The 23,856-nt window shown below is 36.1% G+C and overlaps 1 protein-coding gene across 2 annotated transcripts in view; it reads right to left on the bottom strand.

The window, feature by feature from the left end:
- The window catches only part of CTNNA3 (catenin alpha 3), a 1,797,749-nt gene that overhangs the window by 459,486 nt on the left and 1,314,407 nt on the right, over positions 1–23,856 (bottom strand). For both annotated transcript variants that reach the window (XM_033209585.1, XM_033209586.1), the window contains exon 12: positions 20,335–20,535. In XM_033209585.1, coding sequence (XP_033065476.1) covers positions 20,335–20,535 — 201 coding nt within the window. The remainder of the gene's footprint in view (positions 1–20,334; positions 20,536–23,856) is intronic.

Raw genomic sequence — 23,856 nt, 5'->3', positions numbered from 1 at the left:
TATTTTTGTCCTTACATCTTCTATCTGGTCTTCTCTGACCTACAATACTTATAAAACTTACACTTGTATTATGCTCTAATCTATTCATTCATTTTGTTCCTTAATGTATTCCTGCCTTGTTTTATAAAAGAATCCTGCTATTTAATATATCCTCAACCACAGTTAAACAACCGAAAGATTCGAATCATGCTCTCCTTTTCAGCACTTAGTTTACTGGTATCCTCACAGCAAGTAAATACCAAACCAGTTTTGACTGAAGAAACAAGTAAAGTGAGCATAATCCTTCATTATATTCTCACCCTAAAATAGCAGAGGGGATAACATTGCATCCAGACACTTGTATGATGAGAAGCTGGAGACAGTTTTACAGGCTCCTCACAGGTAAATGTTGATAGATAGGAGGTCGTAAAGAAGGGACAACAGGAAAGGTTACACTTACTTTCAGGGATTGAAGTCTACTGTTATCTTTTTTATTATAGAAGGACATGGGGGTGAGTGGATGCGGATTGGTTGAGAATATGAATTATGACTTGATTAGCCTCTTATTTCCTAATGGTGGATAAGAAAAAGCTGGTGATACCTAAATAAGGCCTGATAATTATCTACTAATATCAGGAATTAATATTCTCCTATAATTATGTTATAGAGCTAATAAACAAGCTCATTTCTTAAATGTTTAGTTCCATGGTAGTTTTCCTAATTTTCTACAATTTGAGTATCCTGATTTCTGAATTAAATCATTCCCAGACCATAGAGTAAATTAGGAGATACATGCATACCTCTGTTCTGTTTTGCATTGAAGGTTCACATCTGTCATCCCCCCAAACATTCATTCTTCTTGAGAGAAAGAATTATGTCTTGTTTATTTTGTCTTTATTCATTATTTGATAGGTACGGGGCTTGTGCATCAGTATAGTTCAATGAAGGTTAACGTGATTTTCTAATTGTGATTTCCTAATTATGATTTAATTGCATGCCATTGTAACAATCATCTCACTAAATTCTTTTTTGTTTGTTTGTTTGTTTGTTTGTTTGTTTGTTTTTGAGACAGGGTCTCCCTCTGTCATCCAGGCTGCAGTGCAGTGGCTCGATCTGTGCTTACTGCAACCTCCGCCTCCCAGGCTCAAGCAATTCTGCCTCAGCCTCCTGAGTAGCTGGGATTACAGGTGTGTGCCACCACATTCGGCTAATTTTTTTGTTTGTTTGTTTTTAGTAGAGACAGGGTTTCAGCATGTTAGTCAGGCTGGTCTCGAACTCCTGACCTTGTGATCCACCTGCCTCAGCCTCTCAAAGTGCTGGGATTACAGGCATGAGCCACTGCACCCAGCCCTCATCTTACTAAATGCGCTCAGTATTTGAAAACTTTTTAAGTGTTATATGTATATAAAAACACTGACTTTAAAAAAAAAAAAAAAAACCTCTTAGTCAATTTCTCATCCCTCTATCATGTAGCTTTACATTATTCAATATCTGTACTTTGAAAATAAGGGTTTTCTCCTTCTGTTCGGGAAAGAGGAAAGCTATGAGTAAAAGTTACTCTCATATCTAATCATTTGTATACCTTCATTATAGGAAAGGCAAATGTTTAAAGTGAAGTTTTCCCCATTTTTCTGTGGGAAATAAATGTTGGTCATTACTGAACAAAAACCCAAGATATATTTGAATACGACATCTGAATTTTAGAAATGTTCCAAAATCAGTGTAGAGATAATCTGAAAGCAGATTATAATGAATTTTTTGGACCATTATGTGCTTTCCAGATGGGACAGGGAAAGAACTCTGAGGCTTGTTTCTAATCTTTTCCTTCCTTCCTTCCTTCCTTTCCTTCCTTCCTTCCTCCCTGCTTCCCTCCTTCCCTCCTTTCTTTCTTTCTCTTTCTTTCTTTTCTTTTCTTTTCTTTTTCTTTTCTTTTCTTTTCTTTCTTTCTTTTCTTTCTCTCTCTCTCTCTCTCTTTCTTTCTCTCCTTCCTTCCTTCCTTCCTTCCTTCCTTCCTTCCTTCCTTCCTTCCTTCCTTCCTTCCTTCCTTCATTATATTTTAAGAGATGGGGTCTCACTCCATTACCCAAGCTGGAGTACAGTAGTGCAATCATAGCTCATTGCATCTTTGAACTCCTAAGCTCAGATGATCCTCCTACCTCAGCCTCCTGAGTAGCTAGAACTACAGGCATGTACCTTCATATCCAGTTAAATTTTGATTTTTTTTTTTTTTTTTTTTTTTTTTTAGTAGAAATGAGGTCTCACTATGCTGCTCCAGGCTGGTCTCAAACTCCTGGGCTCAAGCAATCCATCTGCCTCAGCCTCCTAAAGTATTGGGATTACAGGCATGAGCCACTGTGCCCAGCCATCAAATTCGTAATGTTTTAAACCAACAACAATCCTCCCCTCTCCACCCCTCCCCTTCCTTCCTCCATCCCTCCTTCCTTTCCTTCTTTCTTTTCTTTTCTCTTCTCTTTTCTTTTTTCTTTTCTCCTTCCTTCTTTCCCTTCCTTTTCTTTTTTTCTCTCTTTCTTTCTCTTTTTCTTTCTCTCTCTCTGTCTCTGTCTCTCTCTGCATTTCTCTCTCTTTCTTTCTTTTTTTGAGATAGGGTTGTGCTCTGTCTCCCAGACTGGAGTTCAGTGGCACAATCTTGGCTCACTGCAACCTTTACCTCCCAGACTCAAGTGATCCTCCTACCTAAGCCTCCCACGTAGCTGTGACTATAGAAAATCAATCAACAACACTTGGTTGATTTTCTAATTTTTTGTAGAGATGAGGTCTCACTATATTGCCCAGGCCGGTCTCAAACTCCTGGGTTCAAGTAATCCTCCTGCCTCAGCCTTCCAAAGTGCTGGAATTACAGGCATGAGCCACCATGCCCAATCTAACCACTCTTTTTGAGATGAGAGTAGTCGTTTCCATCATTAACCTTTATAATCCATTTACCTTCTGTTTCTTTATTTAATAAAGTGGTAAATCATACCCCACCACTGCATTGGGAGTATACTTTTGAGTGAGAGTTTATTAGCCTTTGTAATATCAGAAAAGATTTGTGTGACACATGCAGCTTTCACTAAAAGTTAGAAATAACTGGTTTTGCTCAAACTGGTGATATTTTCCAGCAAATACCACAGAGGTACATACACAATTTTTTTTCTTTTTTCTTTTTTTTTTTTGAGATGGAGTCTTGCTCTGTCACCAGGCTGGAGTGCAGTTGTGTGATCTCGGCTTGCAGCAACCTCCACCTTATGGGTTCAAGCGATTTTCCTGCCTCAGCCTCCCAAGTAACTGGGACTACAGATGTGCACCACATGCCTGGCTAATTTTTTTGTATTTTAGTAGAGATGAGGTTTCACCATGTTGGCCAGGGTGGTCTCAGTCTCCTGACCTCATGATTCTCCTGCCTCGGCCTCCCAAAGTGCTGGGATTAAAGGCATGAGCCACCTTGCCCAGCCCACAAAATTATTAAAAGGTAATTTGATAGGCCAGGTGCAGTGGCTCACACCTGTAATCCCAGCACTTTGGGAGGTCGAGGCAGGCAGATCACTTGAGATCAGAGTTTGAGACCAGCCAGGTCAACATGCTGAAATCCCATCTCTACTAAAAAATACAAAAAATTAGCCGGGCATAGTGGCGCAAGCCAGTAGTCCCAGCTACTTGGAAGGTTAAGGTGGCAGAATCACTTGAACCTGGGAGACGGAGGTTGCAGTGAGCTGAGGTCATGCCATTGCACTCCACCCTGGGCAACAGAGTGAAACTTCCTTCAAAAAAAAAGAAAAGTAATTTGATAAACTGGAAGCTTTAAAGAATCCCTCAGATACTTTGCTTTGAGAGTTGTGTCAAATGTTTATTTTTTATAGATGAAGTAGTTTTACAGACTAAGATGCTTTCAAATTTGCTTTTCACATTTAATTCCACTGTCATCTGTCATTAAGATGACTATTAATTAGATGTTCTTGATATCTTTTTAATTCTCTAAAAAAAATGACTATTTCTGAAAAGGAAAACATCTTTAAATACATTCCTTCATTATAAACTTAGATCAGATGACTTGCACTATTTTCCTTTTGATATAAAATACACTGTTTCTTCTACCACTGTATTCCTTAAGCATGTGTAGTAGCGATACGTTTCAACAATAGAATGAAGCTGCTAAACATTAGGCCAAAAAAATCTCCTTTGCTATATCGTGCGCTGCTTATCATTTGAATTGTTAAAAATGTTTCCTCTTCAACATAATTTTAATTTGAAGAAAGGACACAAAACTGGTAAACCTAGATGCTGTGGACTGAATGTTTGCGTCCCTCTCAAATTCATGTTGAAACCCTAATCCCTAATGTGATGGTATTTGGAGATGGGGCCTCTGAGAGGTAATTAGGTCATAAAGGTGGAGCCCTCATAACGGGATTAGTGTCCTTATAAGGAGAGGCATTAGATAACTTGCTTCCTTTCTCTTTCTGCTGTCCATCATGTAAACACAGCAAGAAGGCAGCTGTTTGCAGGCCAGAAAGAGGGCCCTCACCAGATGCTGATGATGCTGGCACCCTGATCTGGGACTTTCAGCCTCCAGAGACTGTGATAAATAAATTTCTATTGTTTAAGCCACTACTCCATTTAATTTGTTATAGCAGCCCAAACTGACTAAGATACTGGATTACAATTTAAAAAATTAAAAATACATTATGGGAAGGGAAAACAGCCCTGGATATAAAATTTTGTCAGAACAAAATACAAATCTCAGTATTGGTTGTTTTCTGTGATGTATGTTTTATATATTGCACATTAACATATTTCCACATCATTCAGAAGGTAAATCACATGAAATCTAACAAAGTATTGTTTTACTATATTCCAATCCAATAATAACAACAATAATATTAATAACTTGCTATTTATAGACCTAAGACTATGAAGCAGGCATTTCAAGAGATTTATATATACTATTTAATGGAAATTATCACAAAACCTCTAAGAGATAAGTTTTATTGCCCTTGTTTTATAGATGACAGAGCTAAGGCTTAGACTGGTTAAGTAATTTGCCTAAGATCACTTATTGTTGGTAAGTATTAGAGCTAAAATTCTAATGTAGCTTTTGATGTGAATGTCTACAAATATTATTTGCCTACCAAACCACAAGAAACTAAATTGCTTAGTCTTTATGTACTTCTCTTTCTTTTTTGACAAATCTGACCAATTGTTCTTGCTCTGTGTGTGTGTGTGTATATATATAGAGAGAGAGCAAATAATTAATTTATTACCATTAGAACAATAGCAACAACAACAATTAAATCATTTAAAATATGGACAAAATGTCTGGGTATGCTGGCTCATGTCTGTAATCCCAGAACTTTGGGAGGCTGAGGTGGGAGGATCACTTGAGCCCGGGAGTTTGAGACCAACCTCATCAATACAATGAGATCCCATCTCAATTTTTTAAAAAACTTATTGAATAAAAAAATTACATCGATAAAACATCTAGTTCTCCAGAAGGAAGAATGTACAAGATTGGCAGAAAACTTTTTATAAAATTAAAAACAACACTTTTTAATATTTTGGACATTTTTTTCTTTGGTTATTTTATATTTTGGACATTTTTTCTTTGGTTATTAAAAAGATGTAGAATTTTGAGAATTTGAAAACAGCTAAATGGCAAATAAATTAATGCATTGTAGACAAATGACTCTTAAATTTATTTCTTAAATGTTTAAGTAAAATGATGTACAAAGGAACATTGAAGATCTCCTAGCTAACCCTCTTTTGGCACTTAAAGATATGAGGCCCATAGAGTTTAAGGGATTTTCACAATTACATCACAGTAAACCTAAATCTAGAATTGTGGGTTTCCATATTTCCTCTGTAATGATTTCTCCACATGACCATGGCACATAAAGTGATACTTACAGCAATGTTTACGGTCATCTATGTCTCTAAAATGATAAAACCATGTTACATGAATTAGCAATGGAGAGGATTTCCTCTTCCACAGTATTCTGTACTATCAATAATCAACTCTATTAAGGATCCCTGGTAAGATATGCATTGTATTATTCATCCATTTAATATATATGTCTACTGTATGCCAGGTCCTTTGCTAATGTTTCCAATATTAAATGTCAGGCCAGAAAACAGGGAGGGGTCTAAGAGATATGTGCACTAAAAATGTGTAGTCTATTGGAACCAACCCAAATGTACATCAATGATAGACTGGATTAAGAAAATGTGGCACATATACACCATGGAATACTATGCAGCAATAAAAAAGGACGAGTTCATGTTCTTTGCAGAGACACGGATGCAGCTGGAAACTATCATTCTCAGCAAACTATCACAAGATCAGAAAATCAAACACTGCATGTTCTCACTCATAAGTGGGAGTTGAACAATGAGAATACATGGACACAGGGAAGGGAACATCACATACTAGGACCTCTTGAGGGGTGGGGGGACTAGGGGAGGGATAACTTTAGGAGAAATACCTAGTGTAAGTGTCGGGTTGATGAGTGCAGCAAACCACCAGGGCACATGTATACCTATGTAAGAAAACTGCACGTTCTGCACATGTAACCCAGAACTTGAGGTACAATAAATAAAAAATGTATAGTCTAATTGGTGACATGGGACCATATGAAGCATATTCAGAATATAAGCCATTTAGAAGTTGTAGTAGGCAGCCTGTAACATGGTCCAGTGATATCCACCTCCTGGTACTCATGCCCTACTCACTTCTAACAAATTGAATACAGCAAAAGTGATGGTATGCCACTTTAGAAGTTAGGTTATACAAAGATGCTGGCTTCCATCTTAGGCTCTCTCACTCTCTCTCTCTTTCTCTCATCTGGATCATTCACACTGAGGTGCCATGTTGTGAAAACATATAGGCAACATACGGAGGTGCCCATTTTGTGAGGAACTGAAGCCTCCTGCCAACAAAAACATGTGAATAAGCTTGGAAGCAGATTCTTCAGCCTCAGGTGAGACTTAGATGACTGCAGCTCTGGCCGACAGTGTGAATACAACCTCACAGGAGACCCTGACCAACTCCACCTAGCTTAGCTGCTCCCAAGTTCACGACCCTCAAAAATTATGAGACAGTAAATGTTTGTTGTCTTACTTTGCTAAATTTTAGGGAGATTTGCTATGCAGCATAAATAATATGGAGAGGATAATGTCTGTTGCAGTTCTCAGTTTTTAAGGAGGCAGAGTTAGGAAGCTGTAATTTGGTGGACAGCTCACACAGTTGCAGGAAAGGCTATAAAAGGCTGAGTCAGTACTTGTGAGAAAGATTTGCCAATTAACTAATGAGATATAATATGTACGTCAGTTAGGTGTAATGTGTAAGTTAAATGAAAGAAATCTTTAGTTTAAGGTTTTTGAGCTTGGAAATTTCTCTGAGAAAAAAGCATGATTCAGCAATTCTGACTGCACAAACTCTATGCTATTGTCTACATATATGTGTCCCCCCAAAATTCATATGTTAAATGCAATAGTATTAAGTGGCAGGGCCTTTAAAAGATGAAGATCATGATGGTTCTGGCTTCATGAGCAGTTATTAGCGCCATTTTTAAAGAGGGTTGAGGGAGCTTGTCTTCTCCACCACTTAGAACACATCATCCATGAGGGATGCATCCTCACCAGATACTGAATCTGCTGGTGCCTTGATCTTGAATTTTCCCACCTCTAGAACTGTGAACAATACATTTCTGTTGTTTATAACTTGCCCAGACTAAGATAATTTGTTATAGCAGCCTGAACGAACTGAGATGGTCTAATTATAGAAGCTGACTGAGCACCTTTAAAAAAGTAAATAAAAACAGAACAGTTAGCAACAAAACCTAATGCAACCACTTGCTTAACTCTGTGTGATTAAGGTAGATGTGTGTGTGTGTCTCTTTGTGTGTGTGTGTTCTAGTATCTTCAGTGGGTTTTTTAAATAAAATAAATGAGTTATAATGACAACAGTTACAGACAGTGTTGGATAATTGAAAGGGTTTGCAAAATTCTGTGGAAACTACTCAGAGAAGACCTATTCAAGAAGAAAGAATGTGCAGCCCACACACCCGGGGTCAGGAGACTTGCACACCTACCCAGAATCCTTTCTCAGTCACACAAGATGTGCTTCATCTCTGAATTATGAATCTTCAGGATATACGTCCCACTGATCAATAGCTAAGCCATGCTATGTAACTGGCTAGCCCATGTGCGAGCCATCAATCTACACACCCCTCAACAATATAAACAAGCTGACTCTTGGTACTAACAAGGTGATTTCAAACTTAAACAATGTATTATAAATATAAACTAGTTCACTCCTTCTTATTGTGGCCAAAAGTCAGTATCGGACCTCCAGGTAATCATGGAGAGTTCCAGCTCAGCTGTAAGATAACTCTTTTCCAAATGATCATTTAAAGCAAAATAAATCAATCACTGACATGTTATATATATAATATATACTATACATATATAGTTACAATACTACGTATAATATATATTTATATATAGTATCATTGCAAATATATAGAAACATATACACATATCTTTAATATATGGAATAGATATTCAAAACCAGCATAACAGATGTTTGCCATGTGACACTAAAATCTGGTTTCTTAACAATGACAAAAGACATGACAAATATAGGAAATGAACAAACACAAAAAGTTAAGCATAAGATGATAGCAGTGCAAGCAGAATTTTAAAGTTTTAGGGTCACATAGTTAGAGTCATGATATTCTAAGCCTCCTGGGTGGGGACTGGTAGAGTAATGCATCTTAGAGAGGATAGCAAATTGCTTTATCATGTAACTAATTTAATGATTCTGTTTTTCTGAATCTTTTTAAGGCTTCTTTTAGAATTCTTTTCTTTTCTTTTCTTTTTTTTTCTGGGAGCCCACTGACTTTGTATTCAATTTGGATCCATTGCTTTCTAGACCTGCTTTGCATCTGCCAACTTGTCATTTTATTCATTATATCTCTGGGTTAGAATCACTATTTCAGCGTTCCATGTCCTACTATTTCTGTTTTTCCCATCTCTTGTTTTGTTTGAGCACATTTTCAAGTCGTTTCTCAAGAGGATCTACACAAGTTACATTTCTGAGTTCTTATGCACACGAAAAGGTTTTTATTTGGCCACATAATTTGGATGACTATAGTATTCTAAGATCATATTAATTTTCTCATGGAATATGAAGCCATTTCATCATTGTCTTGTAGAACTCTGTTGTGATAAGAAGTCTAACAACAGTCGAGCAGGAACTCACAGCTCCTCAGCAGAGCCGTCCTGTGCACAGTTTAGATAGAGGTTTTCGCTGCTCTCTCTCATCTATCTCCATGTTTCCAGCTGCTTTCTATCTTCTGGATCTTTTTTTTTTCCTATGATAATCCTATACCCATGCATTTTCCATTATGAGTTTATTCCCTTTTGTGTTTTTTTACTGTTATTTTAACGGGATATTAGAATGGGACTGGGTAGTTCTATCTTTTCAGTTTACATTTGTGTTAGCTTTCTAAATAGATGGAAGAGACAAAACAAAACATTGTTAGTACCTTGACTCAAAGTTATTTGATTGTAATTGTGAAGATAGGGCAAATACATTAATAAATGCAAATAATGGAAAAACATTGATACCAATTTACTAACAGAAGTAGCTATTAAAGGATATATAAATAAATAAAGTAGGAGAGATGGTAAGAGAAGTACAATATTTTAACTTACTTCTTCTCCCCTTAAAAATAATTTCATTTTTTAATCAACATCCATACTTTAATTCCTCTTTTTACATAAGCATTTTGAGGCATGTGGTAAAGGAATGTGTATAACCTTTCTTAAATCACTATAACCTACAATCAACACTAGACTTTAGAATATCTGGAATCTTAAAGAAATACTGCCAGCAGTGTTCATAATAAATGATACCTTTAAAAATTCCTATATCAGCAGAGGAATTTTATAATATAAATTGTTCACTTAACTTTAACTGCTACAGATTTTGGCAGACAGTAAAATTAAATGGTGGATGATCACCAGAATATATTACATTTTGCAAGATAGCACAGGGTTACTAATACATTTCAGGAGAAGAAATCTCTTCCCAGGTCCTTAGCCTGCTGTGTAGTGTTGTTAAGCAGTAATATTTTCTTTTGTAATTGATGAAAGAGTAAGTTGTAAATTACCATGAGCTAGAAATTTTGATTTATGAAGTGAAAATATATGTCAGCAGAAATCATGGTTTGGCACACAGTGGAAACAGCTTTCCAGCTGCCTAAAGTCTCCTTGGCTTTATTTGAACTACTTCTATCCTCCCTGAGCTGGTTAACTGGACACCTGGTCAATGTCCACTTGTTCTACTCTCAGAATTGTTCTTCCAATTGTGGCTATCTTTAAAATATCCTTTCCACCTTTAGTCAAGCAATCTTTCTCCACTGACGATCTTATGATATCCACTGTTTTCAGTTTTTTTCCCACGTGAAAGAGAGCTAAATAGTATTTGATTTACCTATGCATGACAAACAATTAATTGATTTCACTGAATAAAATATTCACATCTATTAATAAAGCTTGTAGATAACATTGTCATTTGCAAGTGTTGGCCTGCTGATTTGTTTTTTTCTTAGCAACAATATGCCCTTTCAGCATTTGCTTTTATGTCCATGAAGTCTGATAACATAAATGTAATATACCTTATTTTGGCAACAGCTGTAGGTACTGCTCACCTAAGAAATGCTTAATTCTTCATCTAGTAAACTTGCTCTTATCTTGAAAATGTGGCAATATAATTATATCCATTGTAACCACTCCCACCCAACCAGGACTACTTCTGAGGAATCACATAAAAATTGGCATGAAAGACATAGTTGGGAAGAGGGTGGGGATGAAATGGTTGAAGCTATTGTCAATTAAGTTCTGCTGCCTGCACTAATTACTTATCACCAGGGGAAATGCAATCTGATTTACACATTCGAATTCACATGGTTTATGTTCTCTCCCAAACTAGAGGAAAGAAAATCTAAGGGACATAATATCTTTGTTTATTCTCCAGCCTCAGTGACCTTGAACCTCAAATTTAGTTTTACAGATGAGTATATAAAAGTTTTATCAGCTCACATCAATAAATATATAACCAGACTTTTCTGGCTATATATAAAGACCCCTAAAAAAGTAAAATTAGCTGTCTTTGCAGCTGAGGGCTATTAATATATGAAATAGATACTTGTAACAACTGAAGGAAGTGGTTTCATTAGTTTCATAAATCTGATTTTTGAGATGAAATGGAAGAGAGAAGCCTTCTGCCAGTTTGTCTACATTTTTAAAAACATACACTATATTACGGTTTATAAAACATTTTACAGTAATTCTCTTTCAAAGAGATTTAATTCTTGGATTACCCAGTAGACAGCTGTCTAGCCCAGAGCTCCTAACAACTCTGCTGATGCATACTGGTGTGTGTTAGTGAGAGGAGCTTTCAGATCTTGACCTCCATAGCTCTCAAGGTAGTTGGGAAGGAGCTAAGACTGCTTGATAACTGCAGTCTCTGATCCCCTCAGGCCTTGAGCAGCCACTTCCTTTTTCCCAGTGGCTATGCAAACATTATGATTTTATTGATTGATTGATTGATTGATTGATTGATTTTTTGAGACGGAGTCTCGCTCTGTCGCCCGGGCTGGATTGCAGTGGCCGGATCGCAGCTCACTGCAAGCTCCGCCCCCCGAGTTTACACCATTCTCCTGCCTCAGCCTCCCCAGTAGCTGGGACTACAGGCGTCCGCCACCTCGCCCGGCTCAGTTTTTGTATTTTTTTTAGTAGAGACGGGGTTTCACCGTGTTAACCAGGATGGTCTCGATCTCCTGACCTCATGGTCCGCCCGTCTCGGCCTCCCAAAGTGCTGGGATTACAGGCTTGAGCCACTGCGCCTGGCCGATTTTATTTATTTTTATTATTAGTATTATTTTTTGAGAGACAGGATCTCACTCCTCCCCAGAGTAGAGTGCAGTGGCACATTCACAGCTCACTGGAGCCTCAAACTCCTAGGCTCAAGCGATCCTCACACCTCAACCCAAATATCTTGGACTACAGGTGTGTACACTATGCCTGGCTAATATTTTTTAATTGTTATTTTTTTCTTTCGTAGAGCTGGGTCTCACTATGTTGCCTAGGCTGATCTTGAACTCCTGGGCTCAGGCAATCCTCTCACTTCAGCCTTCCAAAGTGCTGGGATTACAGGTATGAACCACTGACCAGCCTCAAACACTATGATCTTAGAAAGCACTAGTCTATGCTGTTACAAAGGATGTCTCATACTTAGTAATCTTAAAAACTAATGAAGTCAAAGTACCCATTCCTTTGGATTTAAAACAAAATGATACAGTTCAATTCAGTATCACTCTACATTTGAACAACACTAGGATACAGACCTGTTAACCTTTGTCGTCGTAAAGAAAGAAGAAACCTCAGTATATCACTGAAGGATATACTTTCCCCTTTTTTGAAAACCTTCATAGACTCCTTTATGCTTTTACAGATACAGCAAAACAAACATCATTTTATGAAGCTATTGTCTTGGCCATAGAATCATATATTCACATCATATATTCAGCTATGGCATGTCTTTGCTGGAATGTACCTCGATTTGGAGTGGGATCATGACACCTTGTTTAATAAATCTACCAGAAATAAAGCAGGCTTTTATGCCTATTTTAAAGGTTTCATAAACCACCTAAAAGAATTCTAAAAGAATTGGCTTTGCAATGAGCTGCTGAAGGCAATGTTCGTGGTTGCACAATATGGATGCAAGTAATTCCATTGTCCCAGTGATGTCCAATTAAGTTGGCAACATCAATCCTTAATTTCCTTTCTCTGAGTCCTTTTGTTTCCTTGTTGATAATCATCCTCTCCTGCTTCTCATCATCCCCAACTCCCCGCTTTGCTAACAGACTTCAAAGCCCATTATTATGCAGGGAATATGCCGGTGTTAAGAGTCTTAGTGTGAGGCAGAGCACTGTCTGCAAAGAAGCTCAAAGGCCATGTGCTCACCCCTATGTATGCTGACAGCCAAGGTGTGGGCACATGATTTAAACTCTACTAAGATAATGCTTCTGGCCCAGGAAGTTGAATTTAAAGCAAGTGAGGCAAAAGCAGGGATATTTTATGATTTTTTCCAATGGTAGAACTATCTGAAATGTGGTAGCAAATAAATGTACCATCCGCAGGGTCCAGTGCTATAATGTCATGATACCGTTAGTGGCATTAAATGTTCAGAGGGGGCTGGAATGGCTCTTCAAAAAGCTATTCTTTGGGATGACTTTAACTGTGTTTCCTATATGAAGTGTCCCTTGCAGTCTGCCAGTTTTCTCTTCTTGTTCTCCAGCCTTCCTGTGTTTTTCTGTCTAATTTAGCCATTCTTAATTTCAGTTGTTTGCAACCCAGAACCAAAACTAATACTTCATGTCTAATCTTTTAAAACATAAATTATTTTTCTACTGCCTTCAGCACATAAAGATTCATAGAGTAAATCTGAATTAGTCATTTTACAGATATATGGGAAAGTAGGATCAGAATGAAAGATGTGACCTCTTTCTTTTTCTAGATGATATCTTGTTTCCCTGGAGAATATCCATATGAGGCTGGTCGCAGGCGTTCTAGAGTTAGAGAAGATACAAGACCTCTGGAACATCTTTGTACTGCTGAATAACCACACAGCCTGTTCCCATTCTCCGGTTCATCTTCCAATTCTTCCTTTCAGTCCACGCCAATTCATCTCCACTGTCCTTAACCCATCCTTCATTCAGCAAAAATCTCAAAGTTACTGTATTAGTCTATTCTCATACTGGTCTCACACTGATATGAAGAAATATCTGAGACTGGCTAATTTATAAAGAAAAGAGGTTTAATTGACTCATAGTTCCACATGGCTGGGGAGGCTTCAGGAAACTTACAATCATGGCAGAAGGCACCTCTTCACAGGGAGGCAGGAGAGAAAATGAGTGCCCCAAAGGGAAATGCCAGATGCTTATAAACCCATCGGATTTTGTGAGAAATCACTATCACAAGAACAGCATAGGGGAAACCACCCCTATGATTCAATTACCTCCCACTGAGTCCCTCCCTTGACACATGAGGATTACGGGAATTACGGTTCAAAATGAGATTTGGGTGGGGACACAGCAAACCACATGAGTTACATATTTTACATTTTGCAGATATGGCAGTATTTCAACCCCTCTTTAATATCCACCCTTAAGCCCTTTATATTATTCCTCCTTTAACAATGAAATTTCTACCAGTGTGTCAGAATATTTTTTATTTTTTAAATAAGGCTATTACCAACAGTGTCACTTTAGATTACTCCATGTAACCTGTCAAAAAGGTCAGAAAAGATTTTGCATCACACAATACATATTGAAGATTGCGGTTTTTATAGCACTTTCTTTTTTCTGACAAGTTTGTATGTTCATTTACTTAAAATGGCAAGATGAGAATCTTGTCATTCTCATTTTAGTTCTTTAACTAGATCCTTAGTCTCTTAACCAGATCTGGGTCCTATTTAAATCCAGTCTTCCTTGAACAGAAAACAGGTTTTTCCACTCAGGAGTTCTAATAGCTACTTTCTTCAACTCATAATGTTACCTAAGGTCCCACACTCCTATGGGAACAGAAGCCCTTCCATGGTCATGAGATCTTACTCTTCTTTAGAGAGACTGAGTTGTAATTTAATTTCCAACTTTAGAATTATCAACACAAAGACACACAGTTATCCAGGTTAGCCAAGTGATCTGCAGACAGAAACCTCTTGTGAATGCTCTCTAATTGTGTTTTTTAAAAAAAAGTTAGATTAATGTTTAATCCAAAAGGCAGAAAGTATATAATTTGAAAGCCTGTTCAGACTGCTAAAAGGGGAGGAAATTCATCAACAATAGTTACCAAATGTGAAAGCATAGTCACTACCCCTTATAGGGATTTGCTGGAAGCATTACTGAAATTAGGTTCAGTCAGATCTTTCAACAGATGTAGTTCAATGATGGTTCTTGTAAGTAATTGGATACACAATATTCATGATCTATTGTTCAAAAGCTTGCTGAAGAACCTTTTAAAAATCTGACCCCAAGTTTTCTGGAAGTGGCTAAGATCTAACTGTGGACAGTAATGAATCACTTTCTTAATCTTTTCTCTGCCCCATCCTTTGACACAGCCTACTGTTTTGAGGGGTTTTTTTTCCTCCTAAATTGGGATGATAATTTATTCTCCTGCTTGACTAGGCTGTATCACAGTGTAACCTTGCAGTAAATTTTAAATTTAAATTTTGGAGAAGGACTTGGTATCAATGATCATTGGGCCCCTCTACTATGTGTAGATGCCACTGGGGAAAATAAAAATAAAGAAAGTGTGATGTCTGTCTTTAAGGACGTTACAATCTTGTGGGAGAAACTTGTATGTAAATGGCTGATTATGATCAAAGGCAAAGTGAAATAAACATTAACTAGAGGACAAGCTCATAGTAATACAGATAATGGAGCAATTAATTCTAACTGAAAGGGAATCAAAAGCTCCTTTGCAAAGGTGGTGGCATTTGAGAAAGTGTTTAGAATGATTATATTTTAAGAGGGCAGTAGAGAAGAAAAGGCAGTCATTCCAACTGCAGGGATAGAATTAGCAAAGCCTTAGAGGCTCAATTCAAGAGGTTTCGTTTTGGGTTTTTATTTTTATTTTTATTCTAACACCTGACACAATGGTAGGCCCTGAGAGAGATTCAAAGAGAAATAACATGAGTGTATTTTTCTCCTGTAACTCATATTCCATTTTGAAAGAAAAGCCTTTTTTTGTTTATTTTATTTTATTTTTGTTTGTTATTTGAGACAGAGTCTCGCTCTGTCACCCCTCCTGGAGTGCAGTGGCAGAATCTCGACTCACTGCAACCTCCGCCTCCTGGGTTCAAGCAATTCTCCTGCCTCAGCCTCCCGAGTAGCTAGGATTACAGGCACATGCTACAATGCCCAGCTAATTTTTTTGTATTTTTTCTAGAGACAGGGCTTCACCATGTTGGCCAGGCTGGTCTTGAACTCCTGACCTCATGATCCACCTGCCTTAGCCTCCAAAAGTGCTGGAATTACAGGTGTGAGCCACCACACCCAGCCCAGAAAAGCCATTTTTATGTTAGTATATCTGAGGAGTTCATCAAGAGCATATACTTGTCTGGGTTGATGTAATTGAGTGGCATGTCCCTTAAGAGCTACAGTGCACGAGAACAGAAAGAATTCATTATTGCCAAAGGTTTCTAAAGGACATGAATATATGCTTTTTCTTGAAATACGCATAGAATTTGATGTGAGACACAAGGGGTAGAGATATTTAAAAAGAGAGCGATGGCAGTTAATAATCTAGGCATGTCCCCGCCATTATAGAAGTATTAAGTGTTGTGGAAGGTGCCTTTTGGCCCACATCAGAAAAAAAAAAAAAAAAAAAAAAAATTAGAAATAAAATTTTAGGTGAAATCAAATACCTCCAGAGTTCAAGAAGGTAAACTGAGCAAAGAAGACTGGGGATATAATGAGAGAGAATGGAAGGGACTATGGCATGGTAGAGACCATGGCCAAGGCTCAGTGAAAAAGAGGACACCACTAAGCTCCAGCCAATTCCCATGAAAGTTATGTTAGTCAAAACTCCACTGGCCACATAAAAATTCTTTTAGTCATATCTAGTATGTGGACTACTAATTTTTCAAACACTGCTGGACTGCAGAGGGCAAGGAATGCTAGAACTAAAACCTTTAGTTTTTATAACTATTTAAGGTTGTAGGACAGAGCTGCAATGCAAAAAAAAAAAAAGTACCATGTTTTAATCAAGCTACAAAATGCAAGATATGTACATGTAAACTATATTAAATGAAAGGGAATTGATAGGGGTTACCAACTGCTATTAAAGTTTTTTTAAACTAAGTTTTAAATGAAATACATCTTAAAACTCTATCTGTTGTTTAAACTGGAGTAAACAATTTATAACACAATTTTAGAAACATTCATTGACTCAAAATTTCTTTCAACTGTCTCATTTGCCTTTGAGACAAAAAAAAAAAAATGTAACTATATGGCACTTGTTCATTGTAAGAAGGAGGGAATTCTGGATACACACTTTCCAGTCTTGGTCTCAATACTTGACGAATGAACCTGTATTTGCCATCACTGCCAGCTGCCAACAGTGGATGCCACCAGGATATCTTGGTCAGATTCATTTATGTGCCTGTTCTGTTTTGGTCCATGAGCCTGGCTAACAGTAAAACCAGGTGGGGCTTGGAGGTTTGCAACAGCTGCTCTGGGGCCTGATGATTCCTGAATTTTATAGAGTTCATAAATCACACAAAAATGTCCTATGTCAGTCCACTTCCAGTTTAGGTTTTTCCCCAACATAGTACAAAAGAACTGAAGTTGACACTAAGAGTATAATCTGTAAGCCTTCACACTACAGTCCAGAAGGTTTATTATTTATTTAAAAAGCTAATGTATTCTATCTTCTCTATTAAGAATTCCTGATGGGAGGAGGAGCTTAGTAACAGGGATGAATGGGGTGGGATAAAGAAATTCACATGAAGATTACAATATCATGCTTCTATCTGGGTGAAACGTACCATTCGTGATGTTGACTACATTTCATTAGAGTTTATGAACAATATAATTTCCTGAGATATAATAGGTCAGCCCTGCTTCTTAATGCTGAGAAAACACTTAGAAAATCATCAAATTTTGAAAATGTACTAATAAGCTACAAAGTCTGATTAAAATCAAAGGTGCTATGTTCTAAAAACATTCTTTGTGATTTAGATAAGTATGGCTTATATTTCATCATTTATGACAATACTTTAAGGCAAACTTTGCAAAGATGGAAAAGTCTCGGTAGTAAACAACAACTCACAGTAACTCCTCATTAAGTCATTTTCAGAAAGGAGGGTTAAATCCTGAAGACTGTATAAAGCAAAAGGAAACACAGAGAAAAACAGTTCACAGATATTACTGTTCACTTGCTAAAAAGTAAACTATGAAGGCCTCATAACACAAAACAAGATATTTCCAATTATTTAATTTGGTAATTATTTATAAATAATAAGTCTAAGATGTGAAACAGATGCAAACAAAGATGAACATATCCTGTTAGTAAATTGTGGAGGATAGAGTAGTGGGAAGTATCTTTCATAGACAATATCTCCATGGGAAAGAAAATTTTCACATTTTTCAGCTTTGGTTAAGATCAAACTGATCTAATTAGCTTTCTCATCTAATTTATTGCTCAGAATTTCCTTTAGTGAGGCATGCTTTTCATAAATTTCAAGGAAAGCTATTTGGAGAATAGTTTGGAATTAGACATAAACAAAAATGGAAAGCTTTTTCAAAGATACACCAAAAATTTTCTGAATAACAGAAATAACAAAATTGGGATGTCATAAACTATATTGTTACACTAATAATAAGATGCTGTTTATACACAATAACCTAGGATTATTTTATATTCATTTTATTTGGGATATAGAACATAATTTACCTAGAGAATTTTAATTAAAATTATATACCACTAATTAGAAGAAAAAAAGATTTTTTTCTCTTCTGAATGTGATAATATAGTCATATTGATTAGCTATCTGGAAAGGTTATTACAAATCAAAGAGGGATTAATAAACTCTTAAGTGTGTAAATAACTTTGTCTCATTATTCTCTGATTTCAGAGTGATAGAGCCTAAAACTGTAAATCTGGTACCTCAAACAGACATTATGGTCATAAAGAGCATGCTCATAAGACTAACATGATTATAAAACTGAGACAGAGGCAAAATATTAGTCCTGCTAGATTTTACCTAATCAATTCCTGATAGGAAATTTTTATTTGTCTAAAAAAAAAAAAAAAACCCTGTTACATTCTTCTTTTACTTACATGCTATTCTCAGAAGGTAGAAAAAAATCAGGGACACAGATAACTCTGTACTTAATTTTGACCAACAAGAAAGGAGTGCTTAAATTTAGTTAAGGAAGAGATACTGAATGACCAGAGCACAATCATCTTTTTAAACAAGTAAATATATTACCACAACTTATTGAAAAAGTAACTACTATGTGCCCTATTGATACCGGTGACTGTGAGGAGCAGATATAGAAATATAAATTTAATAATATCAAGAGTTTTATCTTTCCTTACCATATTGTTAGCATTGCATTATTTTAGAAATATTTCAAAGAGATAATAAGAAAACTATATACCAAGATTCATCAATGACTTTGTTTATCAACTTACTAGAAAAACAGCAACACTGATCATCAATTCCCTGCAAACCTTGCTAAGCTTGCCTTGCAGCATAGTGCTTCAGACCTAGTCTCTAGTGAATATTATTCAACTGTTGACTTGTTTCTCTTAATTCATTTTGAGGAGTGACTTCAAAAATAAAAGAAAAACTTTAAAAAAATGACTTATCCTTGTCTCTTCTATTCCTTTTGCTAAACAACTTTCCATATTCCATATGCATAACATGAAAAATGATTCTCTAGGATCGATAACTTAAGGTTGGAATTTCAAATATTTTAGGAATCACAGATGCACCATCACCCTACTGTTAGTAGACAATAGTAAAAAATCTAACCTGAGGATTTCACAGATTCACAAAGGGTTTTCACAGAAAGGAGTTCTGCTGTTATGACTTATAAAAATAGTTGATTGTCCTCATTGTTTTTGAATCCATATGAATTCAGACACTTCTGTAAGTTTCTTGGAGAAAGGTTAACAATAGTGTTAAAACGTCATTTTACTGAGAGATTCAAAAACGAAGCATTTACTGGCTGATTTTTAGAAAATATTAACTTGAGTGCTGCAACCAACACAAAATACTGGTTCCATATTTCTTATGCAATCAAAGAAGATTATGTGCAAGAACAAATTGCTGTTTTGCAAACAGACTGCAAATGAAGGTAAGAGCATTTCTCTGGAAACACAGGACTGACTTGCTATGTTTAAGTAACGTAAACAAAAGCCTAGGGATATCAATGATACAGTTAAGAGACGGTTTGGTGATTATCACATACTTAATACCATATCAGTCTAATTATATCTCCTAACAGATAAGGCATTAATAAACATTCTAAATGGTTTCTGGCTAAGGCCTGTGGGTAATTTACATAACGCATGTATTTATAGAAGACCTCTTTTCACCAATGAATATATTTACTTCTCAGAGATAAATTTCAAATTGCATAACCGAAGTGTGCAAGCACTATGTGGCAATATATGTCAAAAGAAGCAACACAGACTGGAATCTTTCCCACATATATGAATATTCGGTATCTATGTAGATTCAGATATGAGAAACAGTGCAGCTGTTATTGGCAACTGACTTACCAGTACTTGTAAGGAAGTTAACGTTTCTCATTACGCCTTCTGTGTAAGCCCCTGGCTCGTAACTGTCCATTTCACCCGTGACGATGTGAGCAACTCTTGCTGCCCGGCCTCTGATAGCACCCGCAGCACGGTCTAAATTATCAGCATCCTGGTCTCTTAAGGCTATGATACACTTGTTGACATCTTCCAAGATATGGCTTTCTGTAAGTAAATCAATCAAATTAGTTTTTTGTGTGTGTGTGTTTAAAAATCATACAAATCTAGCAGATTGTAATTATGTTAACTTCTGACTTCAGATAGAGTGCACATTGGAAATGGAAGATGTTGAGAATCATAAGAAAATTGGAGACATATTTTGCGTACATCCCTCTACTCTTTAATAGCAAAATCCATGAAATGTAACATGTTACATTTTAAGAGAAATTTGTATGGACTGTATATTATTTTAGATTCTAGTTCCAGTAGATTAGATTTCTAGAGTGGCACAGAGGTGGAAATTAAAGACAGTTTCTAGATTAAAATGAAAATAAAGTATGTGATGATGAAATGTTACATTGTGAATGAAAGCAATATTATACAGATTATAAAACTTATATATAATAAGGAAAAGATTGATTTAAACAAATGAATTCCAGAGAAAGTTGCCTACTCTGAAGAGTGTCTCCTGATCTCCTCTCCATTCTTCTTTAGATGACTAGGGCATGAACATAGCAGGAAGTTTAAAACATACACATAAAACAATTATAACAATATGATCTCAGTAATTCCAGGACATATCATTAATTCTCTTTCTCTCTCTTTTTGTCTCTCTCACTCTCTCTTTCTGTCCCAATCTGCTTGTGTATATGTGTTGACTATGTGTGTGTTTTGAGCTACAGAGGAGCTCTTCAGTTTCCTTACAGAGTCACACTTCCCTCTTATTGTACAGAAAATAAAATCTGTCTGGGTGTGGTGGCTCACACCTGATATCCTAGCACTTGGGGAGACCTAGGAAGGAGGATGACTTGGGGCCAGAAGTTCAAGACCAGCCTGGGCAGCACAGCAAGACCCTTTCTTTACAACAAAATAAATTTACCCAGGAGTAGTAGCATGTCGCTGTAGTCCTAGTTACTTGGGAGGCTGAGGTGGGAGGATTGATTGAGCCCAGGAGTTAGAGGCTGCAGTGAGCTTTGATCACACCACTACATTCCAGCCTGGATAATAGAGTGAGGCCCTATCTATCTATCTATCTATCTATCTTAAATTAAATATATATATTTAAAATTTAAGTGTATTTATAAATATAACATTATTTATTCATATATTTATTCATATATTTCATAATGATATGTTCCGGAATTACTGAGATTTTATTGTTTGTTTTCTGTGAATGTTTTAAGGAAATAGTTATTAAAGATATTAAGTGGGGATTCATGTGATAAAGCCAGAAGCCAAAACACTAAATATATCCTAAATATATATGCACCCAATACAGAAGCACCCAGAATCATAAAGCAAGTCCTTAGAGACCTAGACAGAGACTTAGACTCCCACACAATAATAATGGGAGACTTTAACACCCCACTGTCAATATTAGACAGATCAATGAGACAGAAGGTTAACAAGGATATCCAGGACCTGAACTCAGTTCTGCAATAAGCAGACCTAATAGACATTATTGTTGAAAAAAGAAAATAAAGTCAAACTACCATTGAATATGGTCCCTGTTAACCTTCTGAGACATGGCTTCTGTTATTCTGTTACATATATTTTATGATTTCCAAAATTGTTCATGATCTTCCATGTCTCTGTCCTTGGGCATATTAAAACCTTGGTCTAGACAATGTGTCCCCTTTGACCTGCTTGCTCAACTCCTACTATTCTTTCAAGCCACTAGGCAAATGTTCCTGCCTCAGGAAATCCATGCTGACTTCCTCATTCCCTACAACAAAACCAACTTTGTTCCATGTTGTTTGGGATTCACATAAAATGGTAAATGCTCTTCGATTAGAGATTCTTCCTGTGTTTTAATTATTTACTTATAAAACTCTCTCTCTCTCGTAGAATTTGAAATATATCTGAGGGAAAGAATTTTATCTTATTCCTCAAGGCATTCTATATACTACCTGTTATAATCCTTAGTACCTGTTAGGCTAACAAGAATGCTTGTTGAATGAATGAATGAATGAATGAATGAATGAATGAAGCTCTCATAAGACATTCTTAAATCATGGGTTATGAACATAAGTAAACACTATCTGTGATCTGAAATTAGGTAAATTTAACCCATATTAGGGACATTCAAAGTCATTTACATGAAAAATATTAAACACTAAAAACCTTCATTATAAATTAACTAGGGCTTTAACCTAATTTGTAGCATTCAGTTATGAATGTATCATTAAATCCTACAGTAAATACAGTCATGGTCCAATCTCAACAGAAAGCATATGTATATTCTCATATTTCCCCTGGAACAGAAGTACACGTTTGAGTTTAGAAGGCATAATAATCATCAATTTTTACGAAGTCCACAGATGTACACTTTAATGACACATTAAGAAGCTACCATTTTCAAGTACATTGGTAAGATCTTTTTTTAAAAAAACAAATGCAACATATATGTATTCTATGAATGTTTACTCTGTATTCACTAAGGTGCTAATTTTATATTGCAGAGCTATTTTTCTTAGTCCTATACAAGTGAAAGAATATTTACAGAAAAAACAATGTCCATTCTTGGAAGACTGATAATATGTAATAAACTCTGTAATTTCTCTTTAATTAAAGATGAAATGATAGCTTGTACAAACTATGTTTTCCTAGTGAATTTTGCAGAGGAGAAAATATACAAAGATATTCACTAACAATGAATGAGTAGTCACCTCTTCTGTAGAAGTATGATCTATATGCCCATGAATGTATTATTTAATGCAGTAAATAATAATATAGCAAGAATTTTTCTGTTTTTTTTTTTTTGTTGTTGTTGTTTGGCTGTACAGAAGGTTGTATGATTACTGCTCACAATTAAATAATGCTGTCAGAAGCCATGGTGTTAAATAATGTTGAAGAATTATAGAGGTAAGGTCAGATGTGGAAATAAAAGTCTTATATAAACATATACGATATAAAAAATAATAAGTGAAGTGAAAAGAATCTATAACCAGACTTAACCCAAAGCAGCTATAGTAAGAATGTTGGAGAAGATGTATAAATGATCTTTGAAATTTCTAAGATTAAATATAGCACAAAAGAATTGGAAAAGGTTCACAAATTTCGTATTATTGTGACACTTTCCCATTACCCTGAATGCTTTACAGAATGCTACCAACAACTATTTGCATGAGGCTTAAACATAGAACGTTAGAAAAAGAAAATCAATATGTTAGGTACCTCCCACATACGCATAATAACTAAACATTAAACGGCTTCTTAAAAATGATTATTTCTCTGCTATTTATATTTCTGGTGAATTTAAGTGTCTAAAAGACCTTCATGAAGGCTTGAGTTTTTATGCCCCACTACACAGCCCTTAAACTTTTA

This window comes from Trachypithecus francoisi, unplaced genomic scaffold (assembly GCF_009764315.1).
Source record: "Trachypithecus francoisi isolate TF-2019V2 unplaced genomic scaffold, Tfra_2.0 Lachesis_group9, whole genome shotgun sequence".
Taxonomy (NCBI): Eukaryota; Metazoa; Chordata; class Mammalia; order Primates; family Cercopithecidae; genus Trachypithecus; species Trachypithecus francoisi.
Note: the sequence above shows the minus strand (reverse complement) of the source record. Positions and strands in the feature narration are given on the sequence as shown.